General features: G+C 52.6%; 3 protein-coding genes across 3 annotated transcripts; 1 reads left to right on the top strand and 2 right to left on the bottom strand.

Moving 5' to 3' along the window:
- Positions 1-903: 903 nt before the first annotated feature.
- Positions 904-4,960, bottom strand: HER10_EVM0006835 (telomerase reverse transcriptase; the record flags this gene model as incomplete). The annotated part of the gene is made up of 9 exons (XM_035476409.1): positions 904-1,042; positions 1,111-1,219; positions 1,327-1,494; positions 1,590-1,658; positions 1,732-2,611; positions 2,669-3,130; positions 3,180-3,922; positions 3,980-4,484; positions 4,673-4,960. The coding sequence occupies 9 exons, from the start codon at positions 4,958-4,960 to the stop codon at positions 904-906; spliced, it is 3,363 nt and encodes a 1,120-aa protein (XP_035335045.1).
- Positions 4,961-9,901: 4,941 nt separating this feature from the next.
- Positions 9,902-17,060, top strand: HER10_EVM0003270 (RhoGEF domain-containing protein). Its single transcript, XM_035472952.1, has 3 exons — positions 9,902-15,128; positions 15,179-16,273; positions 16,339-17,060. Exons 1-3 carry the CDS (start codon positions 10,311-10,313, stop codon positions 16,453-16,455), a joined length of 6,030 nt encoding a protein of 2,009 aa, XP_035334790.1. The 5' UTR covers positions 9,902-10,310; the 3' UTR covers positions 16,456-17,060.
- A 757-nt stretch (positions 17,061-17,817) lies between these two features.
- HER10_EVM0011685 (developmental regulator VelB) lies at positions 17,818-19,837 on the bottom strand. The gene is made up of 6 exons (XM_035481109.1): positions 19,335-19,837; positions 19,221-19,275; positions 19,085-19,164; positions 18,732-19,024; positions 18,406-18,673; positions 17,818-18,347 (listed from the first exon to the last, which is right to left on the bottom strand). Exons 1-6 carry the CDS (start codon positions 19,574-19,576, stop codon positions 18,080-18,082), a joined length of 1,206 nt encoding a protein of 401 aa, XP_035335394.1. The 5' UTR covers positions 19,577-19,837; the 3' UTR covers positions 17,818-18,079.
- Between the last annotated feature and the right edge of the window lie 539 nt (positions 19,838-20,376).

Here is a 20,376-nt window from a genome sequence, read left to right as displayed (position 1 = left end):
AGGGTCCTTTTCAAGGTATTCAGGCTTCCACGGCCCTTGCTTTGGATCGGGCCAGGGCAGTTTGTTTCGTAAGTCGTCAATATCATGTATGATATGCAAGTCGGACTTCTTCCCACCACTCTTTCCGTGGACAACCTCGTCGACATCGAAATCGCCCGCCGCGGGAGATTCACCCCTGCCCAAGTCAATGATGATAAACGGATTATCTTTCCGTCTCTCCAGATCCTCGTCAAATACTTGATGCTTCCTTTCGTCATAATGCTCGATGCGTGCCTTTAGCGTCGCCCGTCGCTCGTCTTGGTAGAGGAGGGAATCTGGGTACTCGGACGCTGCGGCGAGTTTCTCCAGGAAGAATCTCTCTTGCTCGTTCATCATCTGTCCAGGGATCATTCGTTGAAGCGCTTTTTATATCGCTCCCTTTCATGAGATCCGTCAACACAGAGGGCTGGAGTGCTGGGTACTATCCATGTGAGATTCGATAATCGTCAACTTGACTCTCGGAAATTGATTTCCATGCTTTTCAAATATCTGCAAGGCAATGTGGAGGTTAATTCACCTCGGAGATAAATCTGGTGCTTCCGCCTCACACGACACCTTTCGCTTCACACCAAAAGTGCAAGTCCAACTACTGCCCGGCAAGCGACAGGTTTCCAGGTTGTACGAGAAGGCACTTTCCCCAAGATTTCATCACAACGGTCATCGATGTGTTCGATATGAATAGTTGATGCGTGGCACAGAAGAGGGCAGCGGAAGCGTAACGAGTAAGACAAACACGGGAGAGTTCAAGTTCCATCCGACCTGTTCTACTTGGCAAGGAGGATTCTGCCTCGAAGGATTTATATACACAGAGAAAGCTGTACCCAATTCTTTTGTGCATCGTACTACGATACTATTCTTGTTTGTTTACCCTCGTATGGACTTCCTCGCCCGGGCCGTCTTCTTGGCGTCAAGACGCCCGATCTCTTTATCGATCCATGACAAGACCGTCGTAAAGTTTGCCTGTTTCTTCGCGAGAATCATCCTCACTGCATCGAGGGCGAGCCTTTGAGAGAATCTTTCAGTTAGACGGCGGGTTGTCCACAACGTGTCGGGGGCGGAAGATATACATACCACGCAACCTGCGTCTTCTCCACGGCGCAATCGTACTCTGGATACTTTTCCCGCCGAGACTTGCTCGTGAGCAGCCCGAAGGCCACGTCGATAACTTTCGCCAAGGTCTCTGTGGCGAGACAAAATGAATGTCGTTAGTCGAAAGGGGGTCAAAGTAGAGGTTGGATCTTCAAAAAGCAAACATTGTGCTTTGAGCGGGACAAGGGACACACATACGCATGACGAGCCCGTCGCCGGGTCGTTTGCTGGTGGGCAGACAGCGCCAGTACGCCCACATCTTCTCGGCCGTTTCGGCAAAAGCCTTGTGGAGGTTTGACATGACGGTTTTGAGGGTGTTGTGCTTGGTGTCGTAGAACATGAGGTGGGACTGGATTTTGAAGGCGTCTGGTGGCAGATGACGTAGAGGTTAGCTGGCGGGATTGAATCGAATTTCACATGAGTGAGGGCTAGCTATAGGGAAGCAAGGACGTAAGACGTACTCAAGACTCTTCTTTGGAAATTCTGACCAGGCTTGTTCCCGTAGTCCACTGTCAACGCATTGGAAACCACTGATGGCAAGGTTAGCTCACTGCGTGGCGCTGCTTCTCCTACCTCCTTGCGACGGTGACACGAAGAGCTTACCTGTATCTTTGACATGGCCTCGATCTTTGACAATGTCGAGGGTATCACAGTCGATTCCCAGTCCACAGTAAGGGAATCGAGCCCCATCCGGAAGCCTGGCTACTTTCGTACCATCAAAGTCCATGTCAAAGTTGACCAAGGTCTTGTTGGGGCTGACAGCGACGCCGTACTCGGGCAGCCCGCCGTGCATGACCCGGACGAACCTGCGCGCCTTGGCCTGGTCCGTCGTGATGAGGAGGAAGTCATCAATCAGCCTCAGGAGCAGATACTCTGCTCCCTCCTCTCCCTGCTCCTCCCCTTCGGACAGGAACGACAGATGCTGCGCCTCGAGGTCGGCGTAGAAATAGTTGCACAGAGCGGAAGACAATACAGAGCCCTGGGGGATACCCTTCTTCTGCCTGTAGAACTTCTTGCCCACCTTGACGAGGTTCTGCTTGATATGCGATGCCATCAGAGCCATCAGCGCGTCCGTCTCTAGCTCCTTTCTCATGGTATTTCCCACGAAGACGGTATTCTTGCGGTTTATGCCGAGACGCTCCTCCACTAGCCGCGAAAAGTCGGTGGTTTCGTTGCGGGTGACGGCGATGGAATGCCACCGCCGCGTGACTGTTGATACAACATTCTTCTGATGCCGAGAATCCAGTAATCCGGCTTTTACTTCGACGTGCTTCTTGATGATGTATTGCTCTTCAGTCGGAATGCCATCCATCAGCCTGATCACAGCCTCTTGAGGGATGGTGTCGAAGGCAGACTGCACATCTACCTTGGCAAAGTAGAATACCGGCCGATGGTCGCCAAATCTGGCATTGAAGGCATTCAGGCGATGGTAGAGATCACCCACCGAAAACATGGATGATCCGAGCCTGGAGGGATTGCTTTGCTGCAAAGGCCGTCAGTAACTAGACGAATAACACAAAGATTGGTTGATGTGGGTTACCGTTTCGAGCTTGAGCATGGAATGTACCGGGCCCAGTACAGTGTTTATGCTTGGGCCGAGAACAGAGCTCCTGCCCCTGATCTCTGTTCTCCTTCGAAGGTTCGTGATCGGCCGCATACCCTTTCCTTTGGGCAGAAGCCTGATACGACTGAACCCCAGTCGCCTGGAGTCGAGTATTGCGGTAGCCTGGTCAAGCTTGATCTCTTCAAACATGCTTGTTCGGAGAGTCCCCATTGCTGGTTCTGCGACGTATCGCCATACGTCATGCCGGAAGAAAAAGAGACGGTAGCGATGAGAGCTCGACTCTGTGATGTAGAAGTTGCTGCGCAAAAGGGGTATCAACAGCGAATCAAAAATGTAGTACAAAAATTCGTTCATAATCTCATGTCGTTTCTTCATGTCAGTCAAGCTGGTTTTCAGGCCTTTGAGACCTGGAGGCGCCAGCCACTCCATACTGGTAATCTTGATGAGCGCGTTAGACAGAATCCATTAGAACCGGAGGGCTGCTTACCTTGAGACCATCTGCGAGCTCACAAAGGGACATGGCCTCGAACCTCCGCAGTTTGACAAAGTGATCAACTTTCCTCAGTATTTGACTCTTGTTGTAAGTTCCGCCCTCACCAGTGCCCCACATCTCATCTGGTATGATCTTGGCCAGTACAGCCTGACAGAATGCGGAAACATGAGCTGCGGGAGTTGCCAAGTCAGTGATCGCATCAAACGTGGGCAGTAGCGGAGGCGCCGTGGGTTGGTGAAGCTTGGGGCGGCTATGTGCGCTATTCCTAGAGGCACCATATGTAACGGCTGTTTGGTTGTCTCTTCCCGCCACCGGTGCAGGATCAAGTCTCTTGGACTGCTTCGCCGGCTTCTTTGAGACATATTTCCGGGATTTGAAGTCAACGGCAGAAGGACAGTAATGCCGCAGTATCTCAGCGTAAGCACAACGACCGTGGAGAAGTTGTAGCCTCTGCACCAGTCGTTTTGTGTCTCCGCGCAGCCTCTTTGGAAGCTTGATATCCCGTCCCTTGAACGTTGACGAGATTTCGTCTTCGCGGAGAGTATAGTCTGCAAACTTTTGCGACGTCTTGGAGTGGTCAACTTTGGAGGTGAAGGCGTTGTGTAGGCCGAATTGTCGAGGGAAGATATACATCATGACTTTCAGCGTGTTGCGCTCGTTCGCCTGTGTGGTTCTTGATCTCTCTTCTTCGGTTGCCTGTTCTGGACACGATAGACGCGGACAACGACTTAGAACATCTGTCGATAGGAGTCAGGGGAAGTCTCTCTTTGCCTTTGGTTCAAATGTCAACTTACGTATGTGCCGCAGTCCATACTGAACCGTGCCCTTAGCGGTGAGAGCAGCTCGAGCGTAGAGCATACGATTTCTGATAAGGTTGATTTCAGACGGGAGCCGCTCCTGAGGCATGGGTGGCAGCGCTGTAGCATCTCCTTTTGTCTGCTTCTTGCTGTCCTGGTTCGCGGCCATGCCCGTCTCTGACATGGGAATACCACTGAGCTGGTACATATTGCCGTGACCAGCTCTCACAGGGAGAAATATCGCCGTATCAATAAGGAGATCTATCATGATCTGCTCGCCTGATTTCCCGAGCAGCATGAGTACTTGTGGCCAAGGGGCTTCTTTCAGAGCCTGCACGTAATGATTCGGGTCAACTGCGATCAGCCCCTGAATTCCGCTGTCGCGACCGTGGCCTTTTGCATTGGCAATGTTCTGAGCCTGCCTCCTGAATCCATCGCAGAGGAGGTGCTTCGGCCAAGCAGCGTGTCTGTTAAATATTTGCCACACCACAAAGTCAACGATCTATGTTTGACGGTCAGCCTTGGAGACATATTGGTCGCGCAGCAGTGGCCTACCTCTGACTGCGAGGAAGTAGCTTGGGCCAAACCTCCCGAGAGAGACACAACCGAGTCGTCAGCTTTCTGAGAGAAGGACTGCCATTGCTCCCATCGAGAGTCAGCTTGTGCCTTCGGGCGGTGTTGCGTGCAGACCAAGGTTGTGTCTAACAGCGAAGAAAGCTCTGGTACAATGTCGTGGTCTTGAATGCGTGCCCACCGTGCCTGGTCTTTTCCCAACGCTGCAATCTTCTTGCGGCGAAGTCTCGAAGACCCTGGCAGTTTAGAAAGCAGGTAGCCGCGAAGTGTCTGCACGACATCATAGTGCTGTTGTAGAAGCGTATGCCTGACTTGACCTTGTATCTGGATCAACTTTGATTTTTTGTCCTCGGGTTGCTCATCCTTTGGACTCTCAAGTGCCAGGAACTTTCTCTTGGTCGCCATAATCGTGGCCGGATTTCATTTCAACACTGTCAAGGAAGTAGGTTCCTGACCTCATGGGAACCCCACGACTAGGTGAACAGGGATTATGAGAAAGCCACTGTAAATCACCACCAGTCAAAATCGCGCGACCTTACCCTCACGCGCTAGAAGGTGTCATCTCAATCGGTTATGCAAGTCATGTATGGGAGGAATGCCAACAGTGAGAATGCGGAGGCCAGATCGAGGATCAGACTTGTGCTCTGTCGTTGATCGTAGTTGGTGGTCAACAAGCGCGACAGCTCAACGCGTCTTTGGTTGGACCAGTGTATCAGGTAATTAATTCCCTTGGAGGTTTAACAGAGTAAACGGAGGACCTAAGCCTGCTAAGGTAAGAACCTAGGTAACCTAACGGTAACTGGATAAGTCGCAGCAGGTACGTATCGCAGCTTGAACGGTCGGAAGAGCAGTTACTGATTGGCTCATGACTGTAAGGTCTGGGCTCAGCGAGCAGTGGGGAAAATGGGACGAAGGTGCACGTCCTATACGATCTGCCGAACACGGGCGCCGTCTTTTAACGGTAGCTTTGTGGCTTTGCCCTCTTTGGAGACTTTTGCAGTCGTTGACTCGTTGTCGACTTTTCGCTCGATGACGCTGCCTACTACCGCAGGCAATACATCAGTAAGTAGTGCACACACAGCCAACCCTTCAGCAGTCCAAAGTCCAGGGCCCTTCGACGCTCAAGCCACTGAAGGGGGGCGCAAGACTACCGTGGGAGACCGTGAACGCTAAGGCACCCCTGGGGAATTGGTGAGACGATTGGTGGTCGTGGGGGTCCACCAGCTCCCGTCACCTTGCGCCGTCCGGTGGAAATTCTTCAAGTGTCAAGGCACGATGGGGTTGGGCGGGTTTTTCGGCCTCTCAAACTTGCCCTGGTCTCGGGAGTCGCACTCTGTTAGGAGAGTGCTGTACGCAGTATCCGCAAGGTCACGAGGTTTACTTTGTATGCGTTCGGATAGTCTGAATAAATCAAGCCCTGCAAGTGGACATTGGTTGCTTGTGGATTACCTTACGTATTTTGGTCCAGACTATGGAGTAGCCACCGCCGGCATTCAGCTTAGCTTAGATATCTCCAAGGCGTTGTGCCAAGTATGTACGCTGTACCAAGACGCATCTGCACACTTGCAGGGCTTGCACTACCTCCGTCTAACCAGAATGTGCATCGTCACCTGTTAGCCTGGCAGTGCCTGAAGACTAGAGCCTGGCTGAGCTCTACTGTGCATGCAAGGGCGGCGGAAAGCGGGCGGCGGCGCGCGGTTAGGAGAGTTGTCCTGCGGTGCTACGTTGAACCGACTTGTTTTTCTCAATATCCCGTCGCTCGGCTCATAATTGGAGTGAACGCCTGGGGGAAAGGGTTCCTTGTCTACCTATGGAAGAGGCGGTTCGGTATTGTTCACAGGAACGAGCCAGTCAGCTGGGCCGACGTGGATCGCGTTTCATAATAGCCAAAAGATTTTCTTCAATCAGGGTATTAGCGTCCTTGTGAAGCCCCAGGTTGCGCCTTGTATGGGTTTTTTCTTTCTGATTGTAATTTAAGTTGTTGATTTCCATACTACACCAACCTTGATACATTAATGACAATAGGTAGCTGAACAGAGTACGGTATTTGACAGCGTCAACACGCAGATAGCCAAGCCTGTAAAGCTGACGAAGCCAATCCCTGAACCCACGTCTTGGATGGGAGAGGCGGGGGAGCTACATCATGGAAGGTCGAGCTGGGTCGGCCATCCATCCATTGAAAGCCCTGAGCCCTCAAATCATAGTAGCATGTCTTAAGCCAAGCATAGACTTCGGAGTTGCATTGGACCATTGGCGGGACTTCCCTGCCTCAAGACCGAGAGCGTTGGATGACTTCTCTGCGTCTCCTGTCAGAATACGAGCTGCGCCTGTTCCCCAACTTGTCCTGTCTGCCTGCGTAAGCCCGCAGTATGCAATGCAGCGGCAAGTAGGATTTCTTTTCTCAACGACCGCCGCACCCCGGGTCATGACCGCGTACAGGTAGTAGGCTGTCTGTCAGCTTCGAATGACTCCAACACGGCGACATGGTGATCACGGAGCATTCGTATGTACGCAAGTCGATAGTAGCACTGATATAGGTGCCCGGGCTTCGAATCCCAACACAGTTCCCTGGCTCCCCTCACCGAAACGAATCCCCCCCCAGTGCCCTACAGCCTGCGCATATTGATCCCAAAGCAGATCGGTTGGCGTATGGCTGTCGGCCACAGAATCAATGTTCAGCCGCATTGGGCTGTTGAACGTTGAGCCATCTGCATAGGAACCTTGAAGTCATCCTGTCGTAAGAAAGCAACTTAATTCTCTCGGATGTTCCAACCCGGGACCTGGAAGGACTTGGCTTGATTGCAACCCCAACCGGCAACCACAACCACCACAATCTCGGTCTCGACCCGACTTTGACCATTTCGGGACGAGGGACGTTGTTATGTTATTTCCCGCCCACCTCCACCTCCGTTGTCGGTGCCGAACGGATGGATCATGGAGGAAGGAAACTTTGATAGAGCGATATCCGTCCTGTACCTTGCGGAGTATGGAGTACGTATTTGTCAATATATTTGACCTTTGCTCGTCCGTGGCTTTGATCTAAGCCTTGCGGTACAGCATCGTACCATCGACGAGGGTTCCCAGCATGGAGATTGACTCCTCTGACCTCGTGGAATGCTTGCCAGTTTGCCGTCATTTTGAACATTCGCAGCCAATCATCCACGAACTGCAAGAGCCGGGCCCCGCCGTTCTCTGGCTTCGGTTACCGCCCAAAATATTGACCGATTGGTGGTGACGTCTGATGTTGGCTGTGGCCGTACAATCTTGGCATTTCAATCCAAGCTTCTTGTCTCTGAATCGTCTTTTGGATGTTTCTGTGATCCCCTTCTTGTACCTCGCGGGTGGAAAGGCTTAGATACGGGGACCGTCAATGCACTCCAGATGCATTCCCCTTTCTCCAATGTCTCGCGTTCTTACTCAGACGCCGCAAGACCATTCTAAGACGGGACGAAGCGAGGGCCAAGGGACGCACCAGGGTTTGACTTTGTGCTGCGAACGAACAGAACGTTGCCTCTTTGGAAGGGGAAGGGGCGTGTCGCCGTATCGCAGAGGAATTTACCCCCGCAAGACGATAAATCCTGAATCGTTCGAATCGAGATTGCCTTTTGTTTTCGTTGCCTGCCGGCCAAAGCGATCGATTCGGGATGGAGGAGCACAGGAGCAAAAGACGGATACTCTGGACAAAATACAAACTTCATCAATCGTGTAGTGGAGTTTGGTGTTTGTTTCTCTGGGTCTCTCTAGAGACACAACCATGCCCATGCCATGTTTTCCAAGGTCCAAACAGTCGAGTGGAGGCTGACAGGGAAAGACGGACATTTTGCAAATTGACGTCTTATTTTCTGTACTTCGGACCTCACATGGTACTCGCAGCACGATGTACCTATGAAGTAGACGACACCGGGTATCCGTAATACCTTGTGCTTTATGTCTTTTTTTGCTCCGTGGTACTGATGCGATTTGGTCAAGAAGTACGTACTTTGTGTCCGTACCGTACCTGAATGTGAACCTCGATGGATGCGACACTGGAAGTAGCAGTCAATTTTGTCTTTCTATTCCTCTCTCCCACTCTCCACCACATGAACTTACTTTGTCTCTATCGAGTCCAGAAACGCTATTCATTTCGTTGGACTTTGATAACAACTGCTTCCTATTCATGAAGCATACATACACTTGATTAGGTATTATATGATAGTCCCGGATTGTGTACAGAGGCGACCCCCTTACGCCTTCCCGGACCCTGGCCCGGGTCTCGCTCCCTCTTTCCCGAGTGTCCGGACAGACCTACCGAACTGAATCTAGTACCTGCCGTCATCCCCTCCCTTTCTTTCGCGTCTCCCTCTCTGGAAGGAACACCTGGGCTGTTTCCCCTCCCTGACATACGAATTACTGCCAAGCTGCCCGACCAGTTCGTGCTCCGTACCTTGCACGCGACGTCCAATGATCCAATCCTGTTTGCTTTCCATCTTGTCCCGCTGCCACTCTGAGTCTCTGACCGAAGCGCATTCATCTTGACCGATTGGACGATACCCTCACCTTTCGCATCTACTGTCCCCACTTGCCGTCTCAGCTCATCCAGTTGACCACGACCTGACTGCATAATCCTGCGCATACGTACTCTGTACACCACAGTCTACGGATGCTCGCTCGCTGCTTCCCACAGGTCGCTAATAAATTTGCAATTAGCAGAGACTGTTCTGCCTCGCTCGTTGCAAAAGAAGCAGGTGCAGAAGGGACGATTAGGTGCTTTGCAGACCCAGACTTGCACCTGCCTTGTAATTTTGCGATTTTGCGATTTTGGTGCAGTCGCAAGAATGAAAGGCACTGCGCTAATTCTGCTCCTCGTTCCTTCGCCGTACCATTTCATATCATCCCAGGCTCTTGCCATCGTCAACGAGTGTCTTTTTTGAGGTAGATAGGAGCTAACAACTACCTTACCAATGAAGACGATGGCTCCTTCTCGCTTTCCCACTACATATACACCACGCCACTAGGTACCTCGAGGTAAGGTACCTAGGCGACACACACATGCGGAGTACACACACCTCTCCGGCCCCTCTCCTCTCTTCCCCCATCTGCCTCCTCTCTCACACATATTAGCGCGGATGGAGAAGGTACCGGTATCCTCCTCGTGCCTTCCCGCTTCGCACTTGCTCAGTGCGCTAAAAAGGCAATCTGTGTGGTGTGTGCAAGTGTGAGTGTGCGTGCACGCGTGCGCCTACGTCTCTCTCTGCCTCTCCCTACCTGCCTAATTACCTACCAACCAACCTATCTTGACCTTTCCCGTTGGTTGTTGCCCTTGCCTTTTACCTTCCCGCCATTCCAACCTCGCTCTTGCCATCCCATCTCGTTGCGTCCGATTCATCACCTCACCACAAGACCCCCCCGGGAAAAGGGACAAAATTAATACAATCACGGAAAAAGCAGCTGCAGATCTCTCTTCGTCTCGACTCCAGCAAAAGTATCCAATCTCCATAAAACCCCCACAGAGCAAAAAGTCGCACTGCACTCACGGCCTGCTCCTGCGGCGGCCACCCATCCATGCATTAAGATTTGCTGTCGATAGGCCCCGGACACTGCCAACGCTCTCCAACCAGGGACTGCCCGTCGCCTCTCCAAACTGTCGCTGCCCACTCAGCTTGCAGGCCAACACATCAATGCTTCCCAACCCAAACATCCCACACAGCCTGCATGGGTCTATGGAATTCTTGACGACCCAGTCCACCCGACACGCCTGACTGATGTTCAGGCCACAATGGAAGCTGGCAGTCCAGAAGACGAGGACCGCCTGGCACCTGCGCTCAATGTGCAACGCCAGGTCCATCTCCAGCACCACCAACCGCAACCTCTAGCTTCTCCTCCTCAGTATCCTCACCAGCTTCATCGTCAACCCAACTTTGACTCCCACTACGACCATCACGACTCCGACTTCGACCTCGATTCCGATTCCGATCGTTACCACCGTTCATCCCAGACCCCCTCTCAGCAATCTCATCGCCATTACATCCCTAGCAGCCCCACTGCCAACGCCTTCGCTCTCGAGAACTTGGATGCCTCTGCCGCACACACGGCTGGGGCTTTCGCCGCCGCTGGTCATGATCACGATTCAGTAAACCCGGATGATTTCTACCGAAGCTACCGAGGCGTACAGTCGTCAGATCATCATCGACGAACCCCTTCTTCAGATTACGACTACATGGCGACCTCCGTATCTCGAGCTCGCGAGAACCCGGCCATGCGGCCAAACGGCAATGGCAAAGATCCAAAGCACCCGCCGGCTCCCGCAGGCCGCACACCCTTGCGCCCTTCGCAACGATCTGCTTCTGCTCCCGTTGAACCCCCAATTGGCGCCCCTAGAACAAACACAAATCGCAAGCCGAGCGTCAAGGACTTAACCAAGAGATTTGACCAGCAGACCTCGTCCCCGGCTCCTTCGATGCCCAGAATCCCTGTGCGAGGCGTCCCTATTCGACCGACCAGAGCCGCGACAAATATCGACAAAACTACACCGAGTGGAAGCGGGTCAACATCATACTCTACACTGAGGGCCTCGACGAACCGTGAACTGACACCTGACACTAGCAGAGGAACGGCCACTCGAACGCAACGAACGAAATATGTCGCCGAGGATCAGTTGTCAAACAACTCGCAATCTTTCGCCAGTCGAATCGCCAAACCGCGGAATACGACTTCAGCTACGGGCATTGCACACGCATCCAAATCTATGACAAACCTGCAGCACAAGTCACCTTCTTTACCACCCTCATCTCCGAGAGCGCCTGGTCTGCTTTTCGGCGAAATTCTTCCAGAACAGCGTGATACCTCGGCCGTAGGATTTGGAATCGAGGGTTCGGGCTCACGGCCGCGGCGGACTTCAGAGTCCAGTATACATGTGGCTAAGCTCCACCAAAGGACGAAATCCGACCCTGACCTCGTCGAGCCGGCTTCCCCAACCGATTGGTACCGATCCGCAACAACACAGTCGAATAGTTCAACAGGACGTTCGGCTCCCAGTGCTAGAGGTCATGTTCGGGCACATAGTGATGTGGCCGCGTCAAAGGCTGGAGCGCCCTTGGTGAGAAAGGCTCTTGCATCGCGACCGATGGCAGAGGTCGAGCAGTTTGAACGAGCAGCATCACCTACGTCACGACTGCCCGTTTCTGTGCGAAAGTTGGCCAACTCAAGCGATTCGAACAGTCCGCCGTCAACACGGGAAAGCTCTAGAGCTAACTCTCCGTCGACTTTCAAGCGCCCGGCACCCGCAAGTAAGACAACTCGGACAACTACACCTGTTAATCGTGCCAAGACACCTACTCGAGCGAAAACACCTACGCAAGCGACACCAGGACGGAAACCTGCGCCTCGAGGTCTTGTGACCCCGAATAACAATACCCGCCTCACTGCATATGTGGCAGCACCCCCTCCGAAGTTATCACCTCCACTGCGCAGTTCTCGACCTCGGCAGTCTGTATCGACAGCCACCACGGCAAGTTCGCGCTTGAAAGCCGTTGACAGGTCCAAGTCGCCGCATAAGCCTGCGCCAAAGCAGTCCCTGAAGCCTGATGGATCAACGACCAGAAGACGAAAGATCTCTGTGGGCCCTATCGACTTTGAGCAACGGCGCGAACACATCAGACTAGCGTATACTAAGTCTATTCGCGATAGTCAGGTGCGAGATGCAAAACAGGCAGCGGCGCAACGCAAGAAGGACGAAGAATCTGCTGCTGCTGAGGAGGAAGAGATTCCGCCGGTCCCGCCGATCGAAGCCGAATCGCCTCCAGTGGATCATAGCGAAACCTTCGAGAAGCCGTTGGAGGAACCCTCTGCAGCACCGGAACCGTCGGTGCAGCCTCCATCGCCTGCGCAGTCGCCTCAGCCACTAACGATTTCGACGATATTGCCACCCATCGTTTCCCTCTCTCCGCCTCAGCCTCAAGCTGCAGACTCCCCTACGCTGGGCATCCCGGGCAGTTTCCCGGCCTTGAGCCCTCCTTTTGAGAGAGAAGAAGAAATCCCGCAGTCCGCAATCTCGGCCACTTCGGAGACTACCGAGTTTGATAACGAGCCACAGGAACTTCCACCTGTGCAGCTAGAGCCCTCGCAACCTCCTACTGGACTCGGATTGACGATCGTTCAAGCCGACGGCAACCACGAGCAGGCTGAATTGGAAGAAGTGCGACGTGCGCCAACCCTTGAGAAGAACGAGCCCGAGGAAATCCAGCTGCATTTGTTGGCCGAGACTACTGAAGTCGAAGAGCAGCCCCCGCCTTCAGCGCCAGAGAAGGCTGAAGCCGAGGAAGAGCCACGACCGCCCACACCAGAAAAAGCGGAATACCAGTACCCATTCGAGGATGAGTCCGCAGGGGACGACGCGGTTTCGATCAAGATCTCGTTGGAACCAACATCTTCCCATCAATCGCCTGAACCGACCCCGACGAGAAGCGAGTTCGATGAACCGTTAGTTCCTGGTGCATTTGCCAGTTCGCGGCCGATGTCTGAATATGAGCCGATTCCGTTCTCGAGCCCACCATACGAAACAACAGTCAAAATTCTCAGGCGGGAATCTGAATATGACTCTCCTAGACAGGAAACAATTCCTTTCCCAAGAATGGAGTCGTATGACGACTTTGACGATCAGAGTCAAATGGGGGATATGGATGGGTCCGTGTGTGATGTGTCTTACTTCCACCACAATACGGAGAAGGATTTGGGATCAGCAAGCGACACCCTCGAGAAGCCTGAAGACTTCTACCATGAGCACCACAAGGACAACGATTCGTCTCAACGAGCATCTACTTGCGAGTCCTCTGATCCGCAAGATGATCCTCATAAAACGAGCCTCGAAAGCCAGCAAACTCCCGACACGTCCCGCAGCCTAATGGTTCCCTCCATGCATGCGACTGTGAACCGGACCAGCCAACAATCCGCATGGACTGATTTCTCGGTCGACAGCGATGAACCCATCCACCACAGGATCTCGGCCTTTGACGATGTACTCCCTATTCCCAAGCCGCCTTATGCATCCGAGTCGACTTTTGGATCGGGCTCTAGCAGAGATTCGTCCGCCCGACAGAGTGAACATTACAGCCCTGACTTCGCGCCATCGGATACAGCAGTCGTTCAGCCGTCCCAACGTGCGACCATTCATCAGTTGCCGGAGTTGGATACTGGAGATGGTTTCTCGGTTCCTTACATTGATGAGAGTCACTTCCCAGCCCGAAAGGTAGATCCTACCTTGCCACGGCCAGAACATGAGCCCCCACCAGTCCCTGCGTCTACACGAGTCCGTGACAGGCGAACAGCAGCTAGCAGCATCTACGCAGACACACTTCCTGGAAGTACCCTTGCGGGCTCTTCCCGGCGTCAGAGCGAAGATGCATCGCGCCCCGTCTCGACCACCCAATCCATCGACCACATGTCGATTGAAACCAGGGAGTATTCTCTTGGCGGCCAGACTCCTGTCGAGTCGGTAGCAACACCCAGTCAGAAAGACGGACCGATCGGAAAAGAGAAGCACCGCCTAGTGCAACGACGCAATGTGATCAGAGAACTCGTCGACACAGAGATGGTCTTCGTAAGGGACATGAATATTGTGGAAGAGATCTACAAGGGCACCGCTGAAGCTTGTCCACGACTGGATGACAAAACCATCAAGCTCATTTTCAGAAACACCGACGAGATTATCACCTTCCACACCATGTTCTGTGCTCAGCTTAAGGAAGCTGTCTGCACTGTCTACGTGCCCCATGGCAGGCGTTCCCCTTTGCCGAAGGAGGACTCGGTTGCTTCGGAACAGACTGGGAACTCGTCCACGAATCAAGTGGCGCCAGAACTCGGTGACGACAACGATAGAGCCACGTCGCTGGGTCCTCTCTTCAAGAAGCATATTGAACAGATGAGATTGGCGCATGAGGGCTTCCTCAGAAACAGCGACCATGCGGCCAAACGCTTGATTCAAATCCAGCAAGACCCCACCGTGAAGGTCTGGCTCAATGAGTGTAATGAAGTGGCCAAGGACCTGACTGCAGCCTGGGACCTGGACTCTCTTCTCATCAAGCCCATGCAGCGAATTACCAAGTATCCTAATCTCATCCAAGAGCTTCTGCGACACACGCCCGAGGATCATCCGGACCGAGCCGAGCTGTTGTCAGCCAAGGAAACCCTGGAGTTGGCAATTGTCGAGATCAACAAGACGAAGAAGAATTTTGAGCTTGTCGGGCAAATCGTTGGTCGCAAGAGGAAGGAATCCGATGTCAAGGCTGGATTTGCCCGAGCCTTTGGCAAACGTGTCGATAAGCTTCAGGCTGCGAGCTCGAAGATTCCCGAAGATGCTGTATACGCCAAGCTCCATGAGAAATTTGGCGACGACTATCTTCGGCTACAAGTTGTTCTCAGAGATGTGGAGTTCTACACCCGACAGGTCAGCGCCTACGTGCATGAGTTCTTGCAGTACCTGTCCGCCATGGAGCTTGTGATGCGTCTCCAACCTGGTAGCTATCCGGAGCTGGAGAGTAAATGGGTGCAATTCAATGTCTCGATGAGAGATATTGAGAAGATTGCCCTAGAAGATCATGTGAGCAATCCGTTCAAAAAGCTACGCTTCAAACACTAACACCCAAGCAGCTCCAGCAGGTTCGCAAGCATGTCATTGAGCCATTCGAGCATGTGATCAAAGCATATGGTAACCCCTCGTTGGCAATGAAGAAACGTGCAAAGAGACGCCTTGACTACGAGAGAGCAGAACAAATCAAGAAAGGTGGAAAAACGGTAGACGCCAGACTTAAGGAGTTGGTGGAACAGTACGACGCCCTCAACGAGACCCTTAAGAAGGAGCTACCTCAGTTGTCTGCCTTGACAGAGAGGATTGGAAACATTTGTCTGGGCAATTTCGTCAATATTCAGGCGAACTGGTATTCCATCTGGGTGGAAAAGGTCAAAAAGGTCACCGGAGAGACAGGGCCGCCACCAGAGGTTCCGGACATTGTCTCTGCTTTCCAACGGGACTATAAATACGCGCAGGAACTCTTCGCCAGTGTTGGGATCCTGAACCCTGCATACAGAGGAAGGACATCACAGTCTACTACAGCAAGCACCGATGATGTCACGACTAAGCACCGACCCCGGCCAGCTGAGATATCATCTCCGCGTGCCAGAGGCTTGTCAGTCAACGGTGACCATGCCCCGATGTTGCCGACACCAGACTTTGCCAAGCGCCACAGTGGCCAGTTCACTCTGTCGCCAAGCACTACACCACTTAGCCCCCATCAGTTCTACTACCGAGACTACTACGCCGGTGCAACTGCTCAGCGACCTTCAGTATCTGCCTCTCCAGTTACGGGTGACCAATCACCTGTGCCCCGTGCAATTGCTCCACCGCCCAGCACTAGACCTGGCACTGGTCGAAGCTATGAAACGAATGGTCTCCCGAGACAGAGCTCAGAGTCGGCGTCAAATAACAGAAGGGACTCCAATCCATCACACCAGTCCCAACATGCGGGCAATGAATCCAGGCGCTTCTCTGGCCTGTTCCATTCAGCACTGCCAATGCCCGATGGAGTCGAGGAAGGCCAAAGATCCTCACGCGCATCGTCACGTGAGCGCACCCCAGCTGGGAATGGATATAACATTCTTTGGCTGGCTGCATCGTTATTCGAGTTCAATATTGAAACAACAAAGCACGAGGCTGGCTACCCGTATCTTACGTACCAAGCCGGTGAGGTAAGTACATGACTTCTAGTATTGTGTGCGTGTGTTCAGAGCTGCCAGACTGACCTTATTCATAGATCTTTGATGTTATTGCTGAGAAGGGCGAGCTATGGCTTGCCAAAAACCAAGATGACCCTGACGATCAAGTCGGTTGGATCTGGTCCAAGCACTTTGCGAAACTGGCCGATTCATAGAGCCTCAGCACACGCACAGCTGGCGTTATCAAAAGTACCCAAGACTATTGATTTTCTTCACCCATGGCCAAGCTGATGTCTGCGTGCAGTCAGGCACGTGTGCGTTGACAAAGGCTTGAACGCTCAAGAAACCAATTGAGCCGGGATGGACTCATCCCCATGGCATGTATTATTGCTCATGAAAGGACGTTAGAAGCTTGTCTCATGACCTTTATTCCACTTGAGAGTAAAGTCAGTCACAGGGGGATCAAAGGTGGATATGATCCTCGATCTGCACACCTCTTCCACCTTCCTTCTCCACCCTGACTTGTTTCCCTTTTGTCTTTACTTTTTTTCTTGCTCGAGATGGAAACGAGAGATGGCGTTTGATACAGGCGACACAACGAGATTTTGACGGATGGAATGCGAATCATACAGCTGAAATCATGTTCACAGTGGCTTTGCTACTCCCGAGCGAGAGGAAGCAGAAGAAGGGAGGTTCAGCAATGAAAAAAAACTTTTGGGGGTGTTGGAGCGTCGTTCAGTCGAGAAGTCCCGCAAAGGGAAGGAAATGGCAGGGCAGGGCGTGATATGGCGTTGGAGTTGCCTCGTAGTCAGAACTGCAGGCATCAATTTTTTTGTAGGCTTTCAATATCCAAATGGAGACAATGTGTCGGATTTTTCGAAAAGGAGCAAAAGGCCGCGGTGTTCCGTTTCGGTTGGCAGTGTATGAGATGGTAGTTTTTGCGTGCTTTGTATACCTCGTCAACGTGCTTCTGACAAAGTGGCTTTCATGAGTGATTTCGAATAGGCCTTGAGTAAGCTGGGCCCACAACCTTGCTCTTGATTTTAAAAGAAACGACGCTTCAGAAGATATCTACGTAAGACATTGTCAAGTGTGCCTCGAGGGAAATGGTTTTTAGGTACCTACTATACGGACAGGTTCTGCCTTTTTCTCTCCTCGATTCCCGCCATCTGATTCGATCAACCAATATAACAAGCTTTCTACCTGCCTACTTTCCTTCTTTCCCCCTTCCGCGCCCTTCAAAGCTGATAGGTATGCGTTCTCTCTTGGGACGACCCGAACCCCACCCCAGGAAAAAAAAGGACGCGGAAGCTAGTGAACGTTACCCGGCCGAGTCGGAATGTGGGCGGAGGGAGATCTGGGCCGCTGGGCGTGACGGACCGGACTTATCACTCGAATCCTGATCCTGTATCCTGCAGGGGGAGGCATGCCTGCCTTACAGGAAAGGTAGGTAGGACGTCTTTTTTGGTGATGCTCTCATATGGATAATGAGGGTTTATTCCAACTTCCTCGGCACGAAATCTCACGCGGCGGACGCATTACAAATCCCATCTCGGATTATTGAACTTGTTTTCTGAATTTTTCCATGCTGGCGCCAAAGAAAGGCACATAATCCAATTGAGCATTAATACAAGTTACAAGCTTTGCTTGCAAAAACTCCCACTGGCCGGGAAAATAATCACACTTCATACCACAGTGACGTGACCGTCCAATACGCCATTTTTGTGCGTACTGTATCCTTATGCTGTGATATTACACCTCCTTAACTCCATGCCCCTTTGATTTCTTCATGGGACAAAACACACGTACGGGGTGCGCCGAATCGTTCGCCTCTGTGCGCTACTGGTAGGCTTCGTCGTCATCGTCGCCGCCCTTCTTCCCGTCTGCGGCACCCTCCTTCCTGATGGGGATCTTGATGCCCTGCGTTGCGAAACATTTGCTGAGGGGAGTACTCTCGCAGACACCGGGGAATTTTTTGGCCGAGTACACCTGGAAAGCATCGCTGAAAGTCGCAGCGAGAATCGGGGCTTTGTGCTGGTTCACCATTGATCCGTTTGGATTGGTCGCGCCCGGGGGCTTCGCAATGTTGACAAATGAGAAGCGCAGTCTTGAGAGGAACTGGTTAGTCATTCTGCTGATGTATCGGATCGCGTGAAGGAACTCACCTGAAGTGGCCTTCGGTTCTCACACTCAGGTCTTGCATGATGAACCAAACACCGACTTGATCGTCTACGTCGTTGAGGCGGAAGGCACTAGAACTGACACTCCCAATAATGTTTCTCGTAAACATTCCCTGGGGTTGGCTCGCTGCCATGGACAGCGACTGGCGATGGCCGTACGCCATATCCGCCTGCGAGGGCACGGGGCCTGGGTTGGCGTGTTGCGGATAGTACTGAGTTGCCGGCGCAAACCGAGAATTGGTTGACTGGTATTCTGCACCACGAGTCAGTACGTTAGAAGAACAGAGCAGTCACATGGTCGGGAGACGGACGAGGATAGTTGGATCCAGCTGCCATGCCGTAGCTTGGCATCATGTGCTGTTGGGGCTGCGGCGGCGGCGGTTGTTGGCCGTATCCCATGGGTGCTGATCCATAAGGTTGCATATCTTGGTAAGGCTGCGCTGGTGGCGGATTCATGGGGTCCTCGCGCAGCGCCGTGTAGGAGTAAGGCTGAGTGGTCGATATCGATGCTGTGTTGGAAGAGTGACGAACGAGGTTCACCTCCTGGGTGCCATCTTCTGACCACAAATCAACCTGAATAATGTAATGTGCCGAATCGATATCGCTATCCGCCAAGGTTAGCACAGCAATTCAGAAATGCTGCGGTTCGTTGCGCCGCACGTACTTTGGATTTATTTCTTGGCCAGTCTTCGCATCTCGCACGACGACTTTGATACACGGAGGAGGGGTAATCGGCCGGCGATCCTGGGGTAATTGTTAGTGGGAGTCGCGAGTCGTAGAAACGGCAAACGTGAGCATACCTTGTCACCAAACCCGCACATTCGCGCTCGCTGAGGCTGCTGCACAACGACGAGCCTGGCAATCGCATCGTTAGTCCAAGTGTTTTGGCGCTTTGTAAGAAGCGCGCGACGTACTCGTATTTCCTGCCCAAATCATCCGTTTTTGAAATGGAGGCTGGCACAGGGGCCTGAGCTGGAGGGGGCGGAGGCGGTTGGTGATGTTGATGTTGCATAGGCATTCCGTTGGGCGGCATGTTAGATGGCAAAGGCGCTGGTGCTGGATACCCCATGGGAGGAAGCTGGGGCATCTGGTTCGCGGGATGTCCAGGAGGCATGGGGTGGTAGCCGCCATTGGGATGCTGATGACCGTAATTCATGGTTGGGGTATTTGAGGATTCAATTAACCGTGGGATGGCAGGTGTCGGTGATGGATTGTGACAGGATCTTGGGAGATCGGATTATATACCTGGGCCCGGGCGGGTATACAGGTGTATGGTGTTTTTGGGTTTCGGGCTTAGATGGTTGAGCTTGTGCCGTAGTAATAAGGTACTGCAAGGTAGCTCCAAGAGTGCAGAGACGTGACGGGACAGAGCTAAGGTAAGCAAGCGGCCGAACAATTGGAGAACGGGAGCGACAAGGTGAAGTGGAGGGGGAGGGGGCGGGAGCTGAGGGGAAAGGAGTGTTTTGGTTTGCCGTTTGGGTGAGACCGAGCGAGCACCCACTCGAATGCTTGCTTCCCGTCGACCATTCAGCTGTAAGCCCGCTCAAGTAAGTAGTGGGTCGGCGGGCAGCGGCGGGCAGTAGCTTGTAAGCAAGCTGCCTTTTCGTACATCGTACCTACTGCGTAGCTGTTCGTCCAAGTTATCGAGTTTTGAACCATCCTTGGCTTCTTTAGGTATTGTTACACTGACGAAGATCCCCTTCAAATAAATCCGAATAATGCTTCTCCATTTCCTTCCTGCCATCAGTTTGCTCTTATTTACTACATCTGATATTCAAGAGTCGTAGTAAATCCTCGAAATCTTTTGTGCGACCTGAGGTCCCGCATGAATGCTTCCGAGAGGTCTTCCTTACTCGTACCGGGCGTCTCTGGCCGTTTCTGGCATCAAGAGCAAGGATGATTCAGCGATGACAGTGGTTCGAGCCATGTTATCACCAAGTACGGTACCTATGCGAC

The sequence above is a fragment of the Colletotrichum scovillei genome (assembly GCF_011075155.1).
Source record: "Colletotrichum scovillei strain TJNH1 chromosome Unknown Contig00004, whole genome shotgun sequence".
NCBI lineage: Eukaryota > Fungi > Ascomycota > Sordariomycetes > Glomerellales > Glomerellaceae > Colletotrichum > Colletotrichum scovillei.
The sequence above is the reverse complement of the archived record's forward strand: the minus strand, read 5'-3'. Positions and strand labels throughout refer to the sequence as shown.